At 38.1% G+C, this 21,582-nt stretch overlaps 1 protein-coding gene across 3 annotated transcripts in view; it reads left to right on the top strand.

The window, feature by feature from the left end:
- The window catches only part of pacrg (PARK2 co-regulated), a 202,832-nt gene that overhangs the window by 11,835 nt on the left and 169,415 nt on the right, over nt 1–21,582 (top strand). For 2 of the 3 annotated variants that reach the window (XM_024291468.2, XM_024290684.2), the window contains exon 2: nt 11,851–11,985. The exons of the other annotated variant lie outside the window; for it this stretch is intronic. In XM_024291468.2, the coding sequence (XP_024147236.1) occupies nt 11,851–11,985 (135 nt within the window). The remainder of the gene's footprint in view (nt 1–11,850; nt 11,986–21,582) is intronic. 3 annotated transcript variants of the gene reach the window in all.

The raw sequence follows: 21,582 nt of genomic DNA, 5'->3' as shown, positions 1-21,582 counted from the left end.
CTTTGGCAGCCTGCAATGTGGAGCAAAAGGTGGCCAAGTGGGAGGATTGATTGAGGATCTGGATGATTAAATGAAAAGTTTTCGTACTAAAGGAGGACATGAAAATGATATTTTACTGACTCAACACTCCTTTTGGTCTCTATTTTTGACGTTTATTTGGTTCTTCAAATGTAGCATTTTAGCTACTTTTAAGCAGTAATCAATATTAAAGCACCGAACTTTGTGAAAATCATCCACACACACTCACAAAATATAACTACAATTTGCATAGAAACAAAACTTAACAAATTTACCACAAACATCAATTATCTAAACACCTTTTGAGGTCACAGGGTTGCTGGAGCCTGTCCCAGCTACCTCAGGTCACCAGTCATTCCCAAGACAATGACTCCCACACACACTCACACCGAAACACTCAACTAATTAACCTGTGAAACATGCTTTTAGACTGTGGGAGGAAGCCAGAGTTCCCCAAAAAAACCCACAAATGCACGGGGAGCACATGCAAACTCCACACAGGAAGGTCCCAGCCGGGATTTGAACCCTCTCACTGTAAAATAAGAGTGCTAACCACTGCACCACCATGCAGCCCTACCACAAACGTCAAATCACAGTCAACGAAAAGTATATTTATACATATATATATAGAAAACAAATATATTTACATTTACTAATACAGTGTTCTCCTGCTTATTTGCGTTTTATTATTCGCAGATTTTTTTAGTCATGTGACTCTTCCGGTTCTTCACAAAAACTCGTGAACTCAAGACGCTTGTGTGAATATTTTGTGTCCGAAGGAAGTGCTGAACTGCTGGGGTGTATCTCAAATCTATGAAGAGCACAGCAGCCCGTCGGCTACTCCCCTCCTCTCCCCATGCCCCTGCATGGAGAAATGGCATCAACTGACTCTGAAGCGAACAAAAAAAATCCTGATACGCTGAAGAAGGTAACGAATATTTTTTGACCCCGTAGGGGTTGGGGGGGTCCTCCATATTAGTGGATTTGGGGTATCTGCGGATGTCTTTGGTCCCTTTCCCCCCCAAACAAGGGGGGAATACCGTATATAATTAAATGTATCTAGCATCTACCTATTATTCCACTTTTTCTTTCAATATTAACTAATTTAAAATGTGTCCAAATAATTTGCTCTCACTCTGCATGAGTCAAACATTAACAGACCTCTTACAGTAAAAAGTTTCACTCCTATTTAAAAAAAAAATAGCTGCACTCTTAAGGGCAATCATATTTTAAAGGCACCAAAACAAATTTCCAGCATTCTCTTATGCAAAAATCCACAAATTCTAGCATAGTATTTTTATTTTAAATAGTACAATTGTAGTTTCATAAAGAAAGAAGTTTAATTCTTGGGTCAATTTTTGTTTTGCGTATATTTCCCCAAATTTCACAGCAATGCTGTAAGTGTGGTGTAATGTATGTTGAATAGAGAATACGCAAGTATTTTTACTTTGTTCTTTTGGTTTTTGGGATTATATCTATAACTTGAAAAAATGTATATATGTCTAATATATATATGTTCATTTCTAGATACATAATAATAAATAATAAAGTTTTATAAATGCAATTTGCTTTATCTGTACCAAAAACCATTAAATTTGTTTTCTTTTGATATGAAAATAACAATAAATTTTGTGCAAAGAGACAGGTATTTTAGCAATTATCGATACTTTTTGTTTAATGTTGAGGACGTAAAGTTTTGACTTTTGTAGTAATTTTGAAAAATCTTGTCCATCTGTCGCTGACCCTGAGAAAAAACTTTCCTTTAACTTTTTTTTTTGCAGACAGCCTGAAGCCGCACAAAATTATATGATAAAACCAACAGCCTGAAGATCATTTTGCAACACGTGGTAATCATTTTTTAGCAATATTCTCACATGAGAGATAAAAGTTGGATCCATGAACACATGCAGCCTATTAATCTCCTTTACCTCCCCCGCACTCCTGTGGGACGGGTCAGGCCTGTGACACTTGTAACTGTATGTCGGGGTGTGATGAAGCTTGAATCCTCTGTCTGTCAGCGCCTGTCTCCCTGTTCTCGCCTCGGGGAAACTGTAGCTCCAGGTCTGCTGCCACATTCGAGGATGGAGTCAAACCTCAGATTCTGGCATGTTCTGAGTCTCTTTGACTCCCTCGACTAAACTATTCTGTTTTCTATAATTGTAAATAAAAAAAGAGGGCAATAACATATAAAAGTATTACATTTGTTTTGCATAAAAACAGTAAAATATTTTAACTGACGGATTAAATAGGTGACAAAAGCATCTCATGAGAAAAGCGTTTTGTCTTTAAAAAAAAAGTAGTTTTCTACCAAAAATATATTTTTTTTCTTTTTTTTGGTTTAATTTAAAAGTGATACACTTTTTAAAGTGAACACTTGTGATACTCGCTCCAGGGGACATTACTGACCACGCTGCTCGCCCAGACTTTGGCTTTAGGCTTTTTTTTTCCCTCTGAATTTCAAATTGTAAGTGATGGAAATCAGTTTCTCTCGCTTGAATTATTCAAGAAACATGTCGGTTTTAATTTTAGTAATCAGCTGCTGTTTACAGATATATGCCCAAAGCCTCTGCATGCCACCGTAATCCCAGTAAATGTTATTCATAAAAAATGAATCTACATGACTCAATTAATTAAATGTTTGTCTTTTTTGGTGTAAATCCATGTGTATTTTCCTATATGAGGCCGTGCTTCATATGTATTTTTGCTTTTTTTTCTTGCTTAATTGTGTGAATGCTTACTGAGCATTCACACTATGGTGATTTTTCTGCTCCGTTTTGTATGTTATACGGCACGTAATAACTCAATCACACAGTTAGTGATTTCAGCCGCCTGATGTCCAAACATTCAGCTCATTCAGGACATTACTGCTTGTATATAGTTATAATTATAATTATAGTAATTTTCAAAAAAGTTGGCTTTTATTTTAGCAACATGCTAACATTTCTGGATAATTTGTTATTTACTGGGGTTTTTTTAGGCTAATTTAGAGTTTAGCTTCTATTTTAGCAACAGGCTAACGTTTCTGACTGATTTGTCATCTACTTGGGGTTTCAAGGCTAATTTAGAGTTTAACTTTGTGTTTTAGCAACATGCTAACAATTTTGACTAATTTGTTATCTACTTGGGTTCTCTAGGCTAATTTAGAGTTTAGCTTCTACTTTAGCAGCATTCAAACATTTTTAACTAATTTGTCATCTACTTGGGGTTTTTAGCCTGATTTAGAGTTTAGCTTCAACTTTAGCAACAGGCTAACATTTTTGACTGATTTGTCATCTACTTGGGTTCTCTAGGCTAATTTAGAGTTTAGCTTCTTCTTTAGCAACATGCTAACATTTTTAACTAATTTGTCATCTACTTGGGTTCTCTAGGGTAATTTAGAGTTTAGCTTCTACTTTAGCAACATGCAAACATTTTTAACTACTTTGTCATCTACTTGGGGTTTTTAGCCTAATTTAGAGTTTAGCTTCAACTTTACCAACAGGCTAACATTTCTGACTGATTTGTCCTCTACTTGGGGCTTTTTTTTAGCCTAATTTAGAGTTTAGCTTCTACTTTAGCAACATGCTAACGTTTTTGACTGATTTGTCATCTACTTGGATTTTCAAGGCTAATTTAGAGTTTAACTTTGTGTTTTAGCAACATGCTAACAATTTTTACTAATTTTTATCTACTTGGGTTTTTTTAGGCTAATTTAGAGTTTAGCTTTTAGCAACATGCTAACATTTTTTATTAATTTGTTATCTACTTGGATTTTCTAGGCTAATTTAGAGTCTAGTTTCAATTTTAGTAACATGCTAACATTTTTGACTGATTTGTTATCTACTTGGGTTTTTTTTTAGCCTAATTTAGAGTTTAGCTTTTACTTTAGCAACATGCTAACGTTTCTGACTGATTTGTCATCTACTTGGGTTTTCAAGGCTAATTTAGAGTTTAACTTTGTGTTTTAGCAACATGCTAACATTTCTGACTGATTTGTCATTTACTTGGGGTTTTTTTAAGGCTAATTTAGAGTTTAGCTTCTACTTTAGCAACAGGCTAACGTTTTTGAATAATTTAGCTTACTAAGGAATTTTTAGGCTATTTTGGAGTTTAGCTAGTACCTAAGCAATAAGCTATGGCAGCAAGCTAGCTTCTTTGGCTAATTTAGCATCTACTGACGTTTTTTGGGGGTTAGTTTGGAGTTTAGCCCATATTTAAGCAACACACAAAATATTTTTGCAAAATTGGCATGTATTAGGGACTTTTAAACAATTTTTACTACAAGTTTTTGATACATTTGGGTCAACTTCAGCACTCTTTCAAAGTCTTTTAGCAAACAAAGCATTTTGCAAGTAATTTTCGGCTTTTCAACAAACCCCTTCACCCATTAGAGTAAATTGCTTAAGCATTTTCAGCAACCAGATTTAGCAGAAAACATTCACACAAACATTATCGCAGGTAATGCAACTTCTCTAGTTAATATCCACAGAAAAAATATATCTAGAGTTTACCTTAAATTTTCTGTTGGGAGAATTTACTTTTTGAAGTTTTTTTCCCCTTGTGCTCTCTGGTTTTGCATTCAGTTAGCACGTAGCACGAGTGAATATTTTCCTCGTTTGCCAAGCAGGCTGATTCACTGCGTGCCATCATCTGAACTGTGCTTTGGCGATATGAATCAGCCAGTAGGGCTCTGTAAGCACAAGGCTGCCCTGCTGCCTGACTGATAAGTGGGCCACACGGAGAAGATGGAAAATACTCAGGGCTCTTCTTCTTTTTTTTTTTTTTTTCCTCTTTCATTTCTACCCCTCCTCTCGCCCTCCCACCTCAAACTCTTTCTTTCACATCCTGTTAATGTCCCCCCGCGTGTGCACGCTGTTGTTTTAAGTCATAGGGTTAAACAAGAGAAGACATAAAACAGCGGGGTGCCCCTCGGCGCTTGCTCGGCTTTTTGAAGTTTCCCTTTAAAGTGATCCTTTTTTGCAGTTGTAGGTGGCTGTCACCCGTTTCATCCTGGTATCTTTGTAGTGACATGAGCTGCGTTGTTTTATCTTTACGTAGAGGTGGCGTAGGTTTTCATTACAAACATGGCTTACCTTTGTGCACGCGTGCAACGATACGCTTGATTCAAAAGCTCGCAACACAGTGAGAATTGTAAAACAAAAGACTTTGTTGCCTTTCATCAGTCAGTCTTCTTGTCCGGGGAGAGCTCTTCACTCACATTATGTTCTTTTTATGACCTTGTTTGTTCATTTCTGCTCCTAATAGAAATCTCTGTGAGACACCTTGTGTTAAAAAATGTATAAAGTTCTGCACAAATGTTGCAGATTTATCCTCAGAAATTTGTAAATCTGTCTTTTAGTGTTTGTGTTTTGCCTACAAAAGGAAAAATAATTCATTTTAAAACAAAAAGGGCTCTGAAATTCCTCCATCATAACCTTTTTTTTTTAAGTCTTGGATCATTTGTGTCCAGCTGACTGGGCTACAGCACAAGGAAAAAAGGGCTTGCTGTGATGCCTGTGGCACTGATGTGCAAGCTGACCTTATCAGTGGAGTCTCTGCTTTTGTTTTCCATCTCCTGGAAAGTGGCCTCATGTCTGGAGCTGGATTTCAATAACATTTAAACCAATAATAGAGGCGAAATGCAGAGGCAGTCAGCGAGCAGGCAGGTGGACACTTTTTTTTTATGCTGCCTCAGTAAACAGGTGATGCAATGCAGCAATGTGCAGTGGTACCTTTGTCCCTGAGCAAATGCAACACTCACTATAAAAATTAAAATATTTGTATTAAATTAAAAGTTCTGTAATTTGTTACATTTAAAATTATTAGTTTTTTTTTTAAATAAAAAAATGTAAAAACTAGTATTCTTTAGTTAATTGAACCAATGTTTACAGTGCAGCACAGTAATCCTCAATCTAAGGGGGAAGATAAATAAAGAAAAATTCAAGAAATTAAGATATTGATTTGAAAATTAGACGAAAAGATGTTTTTGGGGGAAGAAGCAAAAAGCTGAACCACTTAAAGTGAAGGAGCTAGTTTGCATTTTGTTTAAATCATTTCCTTCAAAGTCCCCCATTAAATTTTTTTATTTAAAAAAATATACTCCCAATAGTGTTTTGATTGTGATAATTAAGTTTTTAACCAAAATCCCACAACCTAAATGTCTTAAAAAGCTTTTGTTCATGTTGATCTGAAGCCTCTGTTTCCAAAATCCCCTCTGAGGGGGTGTGGCTTTTAGAGCTGAGTAGCCACGCCCCCGATCCCCCCTTTCTAGCGTAAATCTTCGCCGCTGCTACATAAAAAATGTCAAGGAATATCGGTAATGTCCAGCCGTAAAAGTGAAGAGCTTCATGGACCAAACTTCCTACAAAAGTCTCATTATTTCTCCTTCCAGTTCACAAAAGACTCTTTTAGATAATTGATGAAAGTTTATTGACGTTAAATCTATTGGTTTCTCTTGTTAAAGTCAAGAGTTGGGCTTAGATATCTGGAAATCATGCAGCTACAGCGACCCTCGAGCCTTGGAGTTGCCTTGATCTATTTATGATTATGACATTTTTAGCCAAAACCAAAAAAAAATCTGTGTCATAGTCAAGGACAAAGTTTCTGCAGAGCTGCAGAATTCCATTAAAAATTCACCTCTTTGTGGGTGAGACCATTGGCACGAAGCAACTCCGCCCCCTTACCCATTACTTATAACGGAGAGCTCTTTGTCGACATGTTCTCTTGTTAGCTCATGTAGCCCAACCTATTATTAGCAGTGGAAAAAAGTAAATATATAAATAAAAAAGGTGAGAAATACTGGAGCTACCCTCCATATTTTCTACGCCACAAAAAGTTCTGATTTAAAACAATTTAAATGCAACTTTTAGCTAATATGTCCTCCATACTTTAACACCTGAGGTGTTGCCGATGACGCTTAAACACAAAATCTGTAACGTACTCTAACTTTTGTGTAAACAATTAAAAAATTACAAGAACATAAACACTGGAGCTCTGGTGTTAAAGGGTTAAAACACAATTTTTCATCAGAGTTGGTCTTTAAATTTTCAATTCATGCTTAAAAATAGATCAAACACACCAAAAAGTTTCATATTTTTTCATATCTGCCGTCTCTTTGACGTTATACTCCATTAGACATCTCCTCTCTTTTTTACCCATAAGTTCTCCTCTCCTTTTTTTTTGCTGTTCCTCTCGCTCTACTCTTATCATGGCTCTGCATCCCTTTTGATTGCTTCCCTTGTGCTTTCCCCTGTGCTTTTTGACTACTCTATTCTGCTGTGTGTGTCAACATCAGACAGCAGAGCCATGGAAGTGCCATACTAATAAGGTTAGAAGGAGCATCTCTGTTTCTCACGGTGACACTTTTATAAATGGCAGGAGCACAGGGCCCAGCCGGTGTTCAATCACCTCTGCAGGGGCTTGCCCATGGGAGCCCGGCATGTGTGGCCGCCTGTGAGTGAAAGTCCACATGTATGATTGCAGGTTTGCGCGCTGCCTCCTCTCGCAGCGGCCAGGTTTAAGGTGGAGAGAGTTGAAGTGGACAAAGCGCGAGAGAGGAAACAGATCTGGAGGCAGAGTGAAGATGAAGGGAGGAAATGACAGCCTTGAGCTCATCGGACCAGTTCTGCCTTGTTATGTGCCTGATGTGTGTACCAGAGGCACACAAAGCCGACTCTTAGAATTACTTTGCAGCACCAACCTCTAGCTTCTGTCATCATTTAGGTTCTCTTTATAGCCTTCGATAATGAAGGAGGTTGTTCGGATTTTTTTCTTTGAACCTGTTTGGATTATAGATGCCATTCAAAATTATCTTTTCTCCAATAACAATCTATGTTTCCAAGACAAACCTTTTTGAAATTTATGTTACATGATTTGACTTGTTTTTGACTGAGGTTCATTGTTTTATTTTCTCAAGTTTCTTCAAAAAATTAATTTACTGTTTTATTTTTTCAACATTTTTCTTGTTACTCACGACACAAACTTGAAAAATTACATTAGTCACAACATAATAAAAAAATTGCTGAAGTGACATCAGTAGTGTTGGTGGACGATAACATGTTCAAATTACTTAAAGGACCTAGGCCATGCAAAATCAACTTTTTGAACTTTTACATTTATTAAATTGTTTGTTCTTTACTGTAAGCAACCAAAAAATGGTGTTTTGATCCATTCCCTCCACTGATTATTCCTCTACAAATCTCTGCTCTCAGCACCAGGCCCTCCTAATCCACAAACAAGTGGGTTCTTACGAGCTGATGCCACAAAGTGAGAACAGCCCCGTTCAGGAAGAGTCTGAGCTGCCAGAACTGCTCTCCAGCCTAACACAAACACCAAAGTTCTTCGCCCAGCTAGCCGTGCTCAGTCGCTATAGCTTCTCTGCTCAACTAGCTGCTAGCTTTGTTGCTCAGCTAGCCGTGCTCAGCCGCTATCCTTGCTGCTTAGCTAACTTTTATGCTCAGCTAGCTTCATCACTTAACTAGCCGTGCTCAGCTGCTAGCTTCGCCGCTCAGCTAGCAGTGCTCACCCGCTAGCTTCTCTGCTCGACTAGCTGCTAGCTTTGTTGCTCAGCTAGCCATGCTCAGCCGCTATCCATGCCGCTTAGCTAGCTGTTATGCTCAGCTAGGCACAGAGAGTAGAGACACAACAGGAAAAGAAACGGACAAATTTACCATAAAGTGATCATTATTACGTCCTGATCGATTTTATGCCTTTTTACTAACATAATCTTGTTTGTATTTGTGGTTTTTCAACCGATGCTGCTGTAAGTCTCAGTACTAGATCAATTTTTTGATACATATTTGTGTCTTTTATCATTGTTAGAGGGTATGTATATTTGATTGGCAGGTGAGTTGACTCGACCGAATCCTTATTTTATATGTACCGCCCAACTGACCCTATTTGGAAAGTAGATGAAGAGGTCAAGTCAATAAACTCAACTCATTTCAAGCTTTGATTTTAGTTTTAGAATTAAAAAAAGAAACATTGAGACTTCCATTTGAAATATCTCCAGAAGCTTGATGAACAACAGTGGAGTCTTAAATGATTGCTGGTGGGTGTTTCCTGTCACTGACGATAACCGGGGAAGAAGCAGGGATCTAGCTCTGAAGCTTCAAACACTTCCACACCTATGAGCCCCGGCTGCTGAAATGCAGCGTCATCATTCCTGACCAGAAAAGCTGCTCAGCCAGTCAATGCAGTTTGAGCTCCTTCTCCCCTCCCTGCCCAGTTGATGCTATTTTTAGCTGCATATGCAGTGTGGCTTCACTACCTGGATATTAGGGCTTTTTTTTCCCACTTCTGCAGGCTGAAGCAGCACTGATCCAGCAAACCTTTGAGCCTCCTGCTTCCACAGCAAGGGATGCAAAACACCTCCTGCTGCGACGGGAATGAACACAGTAAAAGACAGGAAAAATGAAAAAAAGAGATTATTGTGACAAGATTATAAACAGATACTGATGAGACCATCCAATGCATCACAATGCATTCAGAGTTTAAACAATTCAAGCAATTAAACGTTAATTAAAGAGAGTGAAAGGAGCCACACTATAAACAAAGTTACACAAAACACTAATAATTAAAAATGGCTCTGCAATTAAAATTAGACAAAAGGAAAAGCAGCTTTTGTTGTGTCTCTTAAAGCCTGCTAGAGTAGCTGACACAGCTAAGAGATGTTTTTTTTTCTTTTTTTCTGCACGTTACATGCTTTGTTAGTCATAGACATTTTGTCTAGTTTGTCTTTCTCCTGCAGGTATGCAAACCTGCGCCTATTAATTCAGCATAATAATATTTAGTATTCCCCTGCATGGTAAACAAATGCTCCAAAAGGATTCATTTGAAATGACTGCACTGCAATCCCATGGTGCATTAGGGCTGTTTAAATGCAGCGAGTGCTCACTGAGAGTCACTGAGGGCTTGCTTGTGATCATTTCTTCTCTCCTCTTGTTCCTTTAGGCTTGATATGCCGACACCGGCTTACAGCGTGCAACCCAAACTTTGTTGCAGTCACGTTGCATCATTGCTTATTTCAAACATTTACCAAAGCAAAATGTTGCTAAATTTGTTTTTTTTTAATCATGCATGCAAAAGACAAAGGAAATCCTGAATTCTTCTTGTTTTATGCCAACACAAGGACGTTGTTATGGCAACATGTCTGTTCCTGTAGCCAAATTCTTGAACTATTACACAAACTTTTTGTCAAACTGGTGTGGATGTGCACAATAATTAAACATATTTTTAAATCAAATAAAACATGATCCAGAAGTATTATTATGTTCCACAGCTGTCCAGGACTGCAATAACTACAGTTTTTCCCAATACTTTTTACTTACTTCGCCATTGGACAAACATGTTTACCTAGTACCCGGTTAAAAGGACTTTTTGGCAAAGCAAACGACCCCCTCCTCCACAAAAAATACACAATTGGCCGTAAAAAAATTCAATGGGGTTAAAATCTCTTACAGTGTGGAATTCAAAGTTTTTTTTTTTTCATAATCTACTGACAAAGCCAAAACACACGAGTCAGGGAATTCACAAAGAAGGATTTAAGTATTAAGTATTATGAGATTTTGCTGTGAATATTGAAGATTTTCATATTTTTGGTCAATATGGGAAAAAGAAAACTTTTGTTTGAGCGATCTTCACAAAATTTTGAACACATACTATACATTATATATATATATATATATATATATATATATATATATATATATATTGCTGGTTCAACATGAATGAAATTATATAACATTTAACAGTGTTTTCACTTAGGACACAATTTGCACATCAGAGGCGTTAAGTTTCAATGTTAAGTCAGCGTACAGACTTTATGTGAGGTCTTGCGGAGCGATATGGCTGTCGAGCGAAGCCAGGTTGACATAATCATCGACTAATCAGGGACTTGATCAAATGGTAAAAACAAAAATTGAATATGGCCGCTTAATGCAAGGAGCATTGAGCGGGACAAAATCCTGGCTATCCCGGGTTACTGGTCGAATTCTTCTAAAAAAAGAAAAAAAAAAATCCTCTTTAGCGCCAGCAACAAACAGAAACACTTTCTAGCGATTTCAGTCTGTTGTCTCCTGATTCCTGAAGCATTTTGGGTAAAAATTTAAAGGAAAAAGTTGTAGATTTTAAGTTTTGTTTGTGTCACATAAGTGATGTTCACACATTTGTTGCAGGAATACTGTGAATATATATATATATACTATATATATATACTGTATATATGAATGATATAACATTTGATGTGACTATTTGAAGAATGTGGGCGTGGCTAATAAAAAAAAAACTCAGTTGCTAAGGAAATGCATATGTTTACCTTTGCAAATGCTTCTAAAAATTACATAAACAAGTTCGTCACCCCCCGGGGACTAAAACATAAAATGGTTGCTATGGTGATAAAACAAAAAATCTGTAGCCACTCAGGCAGTGTGGACGGGTCGGGGGAGGTGGCAAGGTTTTTTGTGGGGGAGGGGTGCCCGCGGGCCGCACAACAGTACTCCTGGCTTTCATTTTGTGTTTCTTAGCTTGTTTTTTGGGTTATTTGTAACATGATTAGCCTTCCCATCCTCACCACCATCAATAGTAGTTTATAACACCAGCAATAACAAGAATCTGGCAAGGTGACAGAAAAGAGATGATTGTAACGGCGCCTCGGGGTACAGAGCCTCCAGGTACTAGGCCAACACACACGGCGTTTTACCGTTCCTCAGAGAACCACATGTGTCTCCCCGAATCACCTCTCAAAAGCAGCGGGAGAGATTTTATTCTTGCAGGAGAAAATGATTATTTTTGAAGCACTTTCTTGTTGCTCTTCTCCCTTAATTAGCATTTTTGTTTTCATTTGTGTGGGACCAGGTGGAGCCCCCTCCTAGAACAGGAGTTTGTGAAGGGCAAAGATACAAGCCAACAGCTTTTCGGAAATACTACGAACGCAGGGACCTGCCGGTTGTCATGGACTACGGCGGCAGGCCCAACAGCATTAAATGGAAGGTAGGGTAAGATCTCACTAACAAGACTTTCAATCTAGTTCTGCTTTTCGTAATGGTTTTGGAAAGGTGTTAAACGATCTACAGCAGTTTAATAAAGGTGGTATTCAATGACATTCCAGACATTACTTTAGATATTTAAGGAAACTGTGAAAATGTTTATATAAATACTTTGGTCCATGGTGGGATACACCCTGGACATGTCACAGAGCCCATGGTGTGGGCGCGATCGAGACCACTATGCTAGTCAACTGCCTGGATAGCGTAGCAAGCTCCATATCTCAAGCTCTAGCTAGCTAGCTAGCCTGCTAGCCCGTGGGAAACTGGCTTGCCTGGTGGCAGATGGATGCCATTGTAGATGAGCTTAAAATGTTTTTCTTATTTTCATCAAAAGTATAGGTTACATCACACTTGCTATGTCCAGGGGTCATATCTACAGTCTATGATTCTCTCTGTGCTTGAAGCTGCAGTTTATTTGTTACAGAACTAAAACCTTTTATTTAAGAAAATATTGATCAAATAAGAAGAGTTAATATGTTAGATTGAGACAGTGTATAGTTACAGGAGGCAAAGGCCATCTAGGATTGTCTCCTATGTTCTTTTTTTTCCTCTGAAGTCCCACTCTGATCATTTTTATTATTTTCACCAGTAGTTCATTAGAAATTTGCCTCTGAGTAGTGAGCGGAACTGTCTGTGCGGTCTAAGCCTTCCCTGACTTCCTTTGTTTAAACTCTCTCTCTTGCTAGCTTAAAGCCCCTCACAAAAATGGCGAGCCATATTGGAGATATTCAGCAGTATAGCTCTGATCCAGATTCTGGGATGGATGACTAAAAAAAGACAGAAAATGGATCTAGTCATGTACAAAGTTAAAGTCCCATTAGTTGTCACGCACTTAAGTGTGTGAAATGTATTCTCCACATTTGACTCCCCCCCTGGGGAAGCGGTGAGCTGCAGACACATTTGGTGGTTTAACCCCCCAATACAACCCTTTAGTTTGACGTTTGGTCTCATTTTTAGAGTCTTTGGTTTGACTCGGCCTGGATTTTCCAACAGCATTTTCAGATCGGCTACGGATTCACATGATTTGATTGAATAAATACTAATAAATTCAATTTTAATCTTAGTTTTCTTCTTTTTAAATGTCTTGCATCATGAGAAAGAACATGTTAAAAACACTATTTTCATTGAACTGGATCTTTAATGCATTGTGAGAAGAACAAATAAATAAAACAGAACAGAACAATTATTATTTATAGTAAAAAAGCTCATAATAAAGCATGCACAAAGACATTTTTAATCAGAAAAGAAGCAAAAGCGTATTCATTCTGAGATAAGAGTCCCCCTATAGATATTTGACACCACATATTATCATTTTTGTGTCATTTTGGGGTTACTTTTGCAGTGTCTTGCTGACAAATGGAGCTTTTGCTGTTTTCCTTTAGGAGGCAGTATAGATCAGCTCAGCTGAGGCCTCCACCAGTCTCCCAGTATTAGTCACACAACTATCAATCACAAACTCTATGGGAACTTGTGGTAAAACGCAGGAAGTATTTGGGTATTTATTTGTGTGTGCATATATAAATGTGTGCTTTAACCCTCCACCGAGCTATTACTGTGGGCTCCTTGCTGCTGCAGCGTGTGTGGAATTGATGTTTTTTTTTTTTGTTTTTTTTTTAAATCGCCATATTGTTTTATTCCAACGCACTGATATCCTGCAGGCCTTTTCTGTAGCTCTGCAAATACCACATATAGAAACTACTCCTATGACAATTATTTGCAGTAAACTACGGTTAATGAATCGTGAACATTTTGCTCCTCTTCTTCCCACTTCAAAGGAAAACTGGGAGGTGGGTGGTTGGGAGGGCACTTGTTAGTTAGTTAGTTGCCTGTCTTCAGGTGAAAACACAGCCAAAGTGTCTCTCATTGTATGAATTATTAATGTAAAACGTTCAAATACATTTTAGCATTTGCAGAAAATAATGGATTCCTTTTGTGCGCTGATTGTGAAAAAGCGTGCAGCGGATAGGACGCGCTGCCAAATCCACTATTCCTGCTATGCTCCTTGTTATTTCTACAATAGTCTTTTGAAGATGTGAGTAAAAAAAATACTTAAATTGTTTTCACTGAACAAGAATCTGCAAATGCATCAGCGGTTCAAGAATATTGTTTTAATTGGTGCTTTTTGGAGCAGTTCAGGTACAAATGGTCAGCACTTAGTGCCTGCAAGTCTGTCCTCTTCCATGTGTGTGTACTGTGATGGAAAGTGCTACTGTGATTAGAGTAAGTGGAGAGGGGCTGCTGCGTGTTTGCACAGAGCTGCCCTCGGGGCAGCGGTTCAAGACAGCAGCTCAGGATCAATCCCAGTCTGAGAGCTCAGCCTCCGAGCTAATAAAATGTCTGTGGAAAGTAAAAAAGAGACGGAGTCTAAATTATGTGTTGATTTAGTTTGGGAGCCAGGTACTCGAGTATACACACAGTATGTATGTGTGTACTGGAACGCTCTGGAGAGGAATGTGTGTCTTCAGGATTTTAGCTTCCTGTAAAGCTTTACATTTTCTTTGCAGCTCATTCATGAAATTGACCATGAAAAAGACGAGCGGGCTTCATGTTTAGTTAAACAAAGTCTGTTCAATCGATACCGTTTTTGTGTAGATAGTCATTTTCCGTCTATTTGCAATTACATGGTTCAATCAACAAGAAGTACAGCATATGTTTCTGTCCGCTTTGTGAATTATAAGCTACATCATACTTTGTTTTATTTGTTATCATTTAAGCATCTGCTCAAAAAATAAACTTTTGTAACACATATTTGGAGAAATAAAAAGGTCTACTACACGTGTGTCAAAGTCAAGGCCCGGGGGCCGGATCCGGCCCTCCAGATCATTTTATTTTATTGCTATTAATAACCTGATTTTGACAAAATATATTTTTATGGAGGTTAAAATAATGAAAGTTATTTAAGGTTTAAGTTGATTTCTTCTGGAATAATATTCCTGCCTGTTTTTATTCATAGTAATGTTAAAAAGTTACATTTTTAAGTTTTAAAAATGTTGTTTTAGTGTGTTCAATAAATGTTTTTCCTGTTCAGGTCGCGACCTAAAGTGTGTTTTAGATTTTGGATTTAGATTTTTCGACTCATCAACTTTGACAGAAGTTTGATCATTTAGCTAAACTGACCAAAGTGTAAATAATAAAATACCTTCAACATCTAATAACATTTTTACTTGATGTGTTAAAAAAATGCAGTAATCATTGTTTTTAAACTTGCCATGTTATGTATTTTTGCAATTTTTATTAAAATGAAGCCAATTAACAGACTAAATTAGTACAATTATTAAACTCGTCAAATGTAAATTAATGGATCTGCTAATTAGCAACGCTTTGTTTCAAAATCTAACAAAAAAATCTAAACCAGAGATTCTTTTTGCTGCATCCTTCAAAGTGAAGTGGTGTGATGAAAATGGAAATAGAAGCTTTTATAATAATTGCAAATAAGCCAAAACACTTTTTTTTTATAGATTTGTCAACAACCAAAACAATCATTAGGTGCACAAGCAAGTGATTGTTCAATGTGATTGTTTTAGTGTTTGTACTCCAGCAAAATGAGTTAAAGACCCACTCGGATCGTGTTTTTATCTATTTTTAAGGTGTTTATAGTTGGCTTTTAATTATAATCATTCCGTTTTTACCCAAAAATAAAAAGCTTGTTGTTTTCTACACTATAGTTTCTGCAGAAGGGCGTCTTGTGGCCATGTTTTCTCTGCGGTTATGTCTTCTTATAGAGTTTTGAGCTAGATATCAGCTCAGACAATGAAAACAAAAACATACAGTACATGGATCTAGTCGTCTATAAGTGGACGCATCAGAACGTATTTTCTACGTCACAAATCTTTTTCAAATGACATTTAAGGATCTGCTCCTGATTTACAGTGATTTGGATAAAGAAATACTAAGAAATACGACTTTAAGCTTAATTGTTTCTATATATGTCCTCCATCGACACAAACATGCAGCAAGAACTTGTTTAAAACACCAAAAAATACAATTTTGATCAGAAAGGATCTTTACATTTCCTCACCTTTATGATCACTTTAAAAACACTCAACAGGTCTGGGTATTGATAATAATTTCTGGAATCGATTTGATTTGATTCACCAGAGCTTGGATCGATTCTGATTTTTTTTTAAATTATTATTATCATTTCGATCCACTTAATTTAATTTAATTAATTTAGTTTACACGATTTACACATTTAGACACATTTATTTAGAAATACATTAATAATCTATGTATGTTTGGAATATATTCATAATAATCTGATTCAGTTCACGTACTGTAAAATGAATTAGTGAAATTATGAGATTGTGAATAACATATAGTGTTACATAGATTCTCATAAAGAGAAAATTGTTCAGATTATAAACATTGTAAACATTGTTCTGCTTCTCCTGGAGGCCGTTTCAGTTTGGCCACTAGGTGGAGCTAATGCTACAACAGTAAACTTTTTATTCAAGAATAAACAAAGTATAAGCTAAAAAATATATAAGTTTTAAATCCACAAATTGTTTCCTTTAAAAATATTTCCTTAGAGTTTGGAAAATTCATGCCTGTGACTTTATAAAGATGTTCATTTAGCCAGCAATGTATGTTTACGTTGGGCAAGGGTTAGCATTAGCCGTCCTATGGGAAATCCCATTAAACGTTAGCATCAAGCTAGCGAACTTTAGCTTTATGTGCTAAATCGATCTCTATTTTTATGGATTGATTATTGATCTTTTAAGCTTCGATCGATTCAAATCAATTAATCGATTGTAATTGTCAGAAGTCTCTTTTTCAAATGATCACTACCAAATCAAAATATATATGTTTTGGGTTTTTTTTCCATAGATTGTGCTCTAACCTTGCTCCGTAGAGTAGGTATTAGAAAACAGCTGTGGTAACAGGAATACCTTTGTACTAACACTGCAGGTCTTGAGGATGTTTGAGCTGAAGCACATCTGTTTGCTTGCTGATGTATGTTTTAATCCGCGTCAGAGACCATATGTATGGGGGGGGGGCGCAAGCGAGCTAAATGTCAAGGGCAAGCTGGAGAAAGAAAAGTTGGATCTGAAAGGTAATTTGGCTCTCCGGAGGAAAAAAGCCTCGGCTTTAATGGGGCGAACAGGTAAAAGCTTTACACGTATGAGGAACATGTGCAGCAGGTAGATAAGAGAGTCGAGTGAGTTACTATCCCGGCGCGTTTGTGTTTGTGTGGGCGGGTGGGGGGACGGTTTTATGTGTAGTTCTCCTGCGCCGTAACATGGGAGCCAAAGGCCTGGAACAGGCGCTCTAATCTACTGTGGTGCCCAATGCCAAAAAGGGAGAAGATAGGAGGGGGGTAAAGGGGGGGCTCCACAGGGACTCAGCAATCAGGAGACAAGACAGTCGCTTGACTCTCACTTATAATGGATGAGTTGAGGTCTTCCTGTCTCTCCCTGTGAGGTTTGGTTTGAGTCGAGCATCTTTACCCTCTGCTGGGCTCTGCAGGGTTGCAACCATAGGAAGATCCCGCCCCCCAACACACCAACACACTACACTTGTCCTTATCAGTTTTGTTATTTAATTTCATTGATTGCCCATCTGCTTTATCATGTTCCCTGATCTCTTGTTCCTGTGACTCTTATGCTCCAGGTTGTTGTTTTTGTCGTCCCCCATTCCTCTGCACTCAGATATTTTTCCTATTCCCCTTTGTCCTTTTACGGAGCCCGTCTGAGAGCAAAAGGAAAAGGCCATTTTCAAAAACATCAATGCAAACCTGATTTCCACAAACCCTACGCCACCATGCAAGCTTTGGTCGGCATTGGGGGCTCAGAGATGCATGTGTGTGTATGTGTGTGTGTGTGGGGGGGGGCAATCAATTAATCTGATCAAGCGCTTTAGGAAATGGAGAGCGTAAGCGTTCCTGGGGGACGGATATCCATCTCCTTGGGATGATTGAATTACGCACAGAGTGAGAGTTGCAGAGGAGGGAGGACTGGAGAAATGAGGTAGTAAGGGTGACTGGGGATGAGGGTGCATGAGAAATGCAACGCTGGATCCAAGTGAAAGATAGAAGGGAAATAACCAGAACAGAGCAAGAGGGATGAAAGAGAGATTATGTCATTGCAGATACTGTGGTAATTCCTCCTCTTTCATTATTTCATGTTTCCCATTTACATACATTTTTGCATCACGCCATCCTGCTGGTAATTTCTTTATTATACGGTTGGATTAAATGAAGCGAGTGCAGAAGACGGTTAAAGCTGTGGAGCCATTCACAAACTTAACATTAGGTTGAAAAGTAAGCTTAGATACTACAGTTATTTATGTCCAAATGCATGGAAAATATCTTCCAATCGCTCATGAGGGAAGTCATTCACCCCCTCCGAGCACAGGTTTCATATAAAGGCGTAGAAGCCTAATAAGAAAAAGAAAACCTTTATTTGTCTCTCAATATGGAAATTGCCTTGTTGAAACATAGACATAAACAGTTTAGTGCCAAAGTGAAGATGAAGAGAGAAATGGCAGTATATGTGCCGATAAAGAAAACAAATGAATACAAATGTGAATGTGGCAAATGGTGTATATTTATATAGTGCTCACTATCTTCTCAGAAGACCTAAAGTGCTTTACTGTCACAGTCCCATTCCACAAATACTGGTGCCAACCTATAACCACCAGTGTCTCGCCCAAGGACAATTGGGAAAATTGGCAGGAACTAAACCTGGGATCTTCCAATCAGAGGTTGACCGCTCTACCTCTGTACCAGAGCCACTATGTACAATTCAAACAGATTAGAATAAGATTTCTGGGGATTGTTTAAGTAACAGATGTCTATGGTGGAGCGGACTACAACAAGACTTCACTCTCCTGGTCACACATACCAAAATGTCACCACATGGTGACCTAAATGCCAGTTTTTCCGCAAATTCGGCAAGTAGCCACGCTGTGGCACTTGTAATCATGCGGCAGTTGTTGCATTTTACACGCCATGCGGTGACCAATGGCGACCAAGTGATTTTTTTACATTTGTAAGCCAACGCCCTGGCACATTTGGAGGTCTCAAGGTGGCAGTCCAGTGTCAGGAATGTTCTCTTTAATTATTCATGTGTCTGTGCGTACTCAGAGGTGCTTGTTTGAGCATTTATGTCAGCGGTGTCCAAATCCAGGCCTCGAGGGCCGGCCCCTATCTAGTTTTCTAGAAATCCTCTCTTATCTGCTGCTGATTACATAGATCAGGTTTGTTTAGCCAATGAGGAACTTGAATGGCAAGTTGGTTGGAAGACATGTTGGACACCGGCCCTTGAGGCCTGGATTTGGACACCCCTGATTTATATGAATGTGTTAAAAGAAAAAACATGAAATAAAGAATTGGTGGTTTTTGATGCATATAGCATAACTGTGTAAGTAGTATAAAATTGTATTTTGTGCACTGCCATAGACATATTTTAATTCAATTGACAAAACAAGTTGTTGAGGTCATCCATATAAAAAATGTACCTCCAGTCCTCGCAAAATCAGGCCAAAGCTTTCACTGTGGTGGCGCTTGAAATGGACGTCAGAGACATTTACACACCATCCAGTCAGAGTGACTGTCGGCCGGCGATCTGACTGTGACTGCCCAACTGTCGCCCAATATGGTAATGACTTCTTCCTTGCATGACTGACTGCCGCCATCTGCATTCATGACCACGCCAACGATTTCTGAAAAATTGGGCGGTGGCAGCTAATCTTGGAGATTCTGCCAATATCTCCCCATTGCTTTGTGGCAATTGTACCTGTGACCACAGCTTAATCCGACATTGCAGATGTTGCTCCTAAAATCTTCTGCAGTCACTGTTTCAAAGTTTCATTATGGCATACAGACTCTAAGTCTTATTTCTTTGGAAAGGTTTTCTCACTCATCCAAATGGCGTCATAAAGCCTAAGTCATGTTCACCAATATAGGGGGGTTGATCCATATGGGTACAGCGGGTTCTTAGATTGTCCGGGTCCACATCTTACCATGTCTACCACCTTCACATTTCCTACAGGCCACTTGCGTGACTTATACATATGTTGCCCACAAACAGTCCTTATCCACCCGTAAGAGCAATTGCATATTTGTTCTTTACTTTGACTTTCAGGTTACCACCACTTTTAGAACTTCTTCCCCTCAGCAAACACATGTTTCTTAAGAATCTTGGTGTGCGCCTTACTACTAGTACCTGACACCTTGTGGTTATGTCCTTTTTTTTGTATCAGTATCATTATTTACATGGAATCCTCTTTAGTGTTGTACATCCCAGTCTTTACTGATCCTATATTCCGTTCCCGTCCCTGTGTAGCCATGTTTAGTACCTCTCTACTGTCCATCAGTCCAGTCACTTCTTCAGATATCAGCCACTACTCGTGTCTGCCGGTGGAACTGCCACGCCGGGGCTCACCCTCTCCTTATAGTTCATCCAGTTGTTGTCCTCAGGTTTTTGCTGTCTGCGGTATTCACTAAGCTCTTCATGGCTTCATGCCATCTTGTTGGTGCATGAAAGGGAGCCGATGAAGAGCCCTTGAACCTCAACAAGGTAGTAGTCGCCAGATCTTCTCTATAAAGCTTCAATTCGCAATTCACACTGTCAAAATACATGAAAAGAGGGATAATCCAGAGGTCTAATAATATTCTAAAAATAAGACATTAAACAGCAAAAATATTTTTGAAGTATTTCCTGCATTTATTGCATAATTCTGCCAAGGTTTTGTTCTCTCAAAGGTGTAGACTCCACAAACAGCTCCTTTAAAAATAAATATTCTGGAAAATGTTTAATCAAGCTAAGAATATCCTAGAACTGATTGAAAAAACATGTTACCTTGAAATTATATTTTTAAAGGAGCTTCAGGAAAATAGGAATATTGAGCTTTCAAAAAACTGGGCCTGGATATAGAAGCAAAAGATGTCCTGTTCCAAAGAAGTTCCAAAGTATAAGTTAATGCTTAAAAATGAAAAACTTTAGTGGAATGGAGACACATGTTTTATTCACTGCCTGTTAGATTTTGCAAAAATATTTATCAAAGATGAACTTAACTGAAGATGTCACTTTATGTATAACCTTTACGCTCTTTTATGGGGTCCAGATGACCCCACGTTTAATATAAATATGCCTAGGATAGAACAAGGGTTAAACTAAATGTATTTTTCCTAAAGATACATTCTTAAAGATTTTTTTTTGGATTAACATATAAAGCAGAACACTTTCTCTATAGATGATATGTAATTTATTTAGAACTTTTAGAGTGTTTTTATTAGCAAAACTTGTTCAGCTGCAGTCCATTGTGGTCTATATTTATTAATGTAGTGAGCATTGATGCACTCCGGTTTTTCGCAACGATTTCTGGGACATTTTTAGTGCTCTCAATTTTGGAATTATAGATTTAGACAACACTAGAAAATGGCGAACGCACTATATAGTGTACTATATTGTGAATAGTGAAGGAATTCGGATTTAGCCAGTGTCTTTAACTTCGGACCATACCTGATGACCTCATCAATAGTTGCCGGTTAGCTATGTTAGCGTAGAGCTGCTGGCGCTCGGAAATACATAGAAAGATC

This window comes from Oryzias melastigma, linkage group LG22, assembly GCF_002922805.2.
Source record: "Oryzias melastigma strain HK-1 linkage group LG22, ASM292280v2, whole genome shotgun sequence".
NCBI lineage: Eukaryota > Metazoa > Chordata > Actinopteri > Beloniformes > Adrianichthyidae > Oryzias > Oryzias melastigma.
Note: the sequence above shows the minus strand (reverse complement) of the source record. Positions and strands in the feature narration are given on the sequence as shown.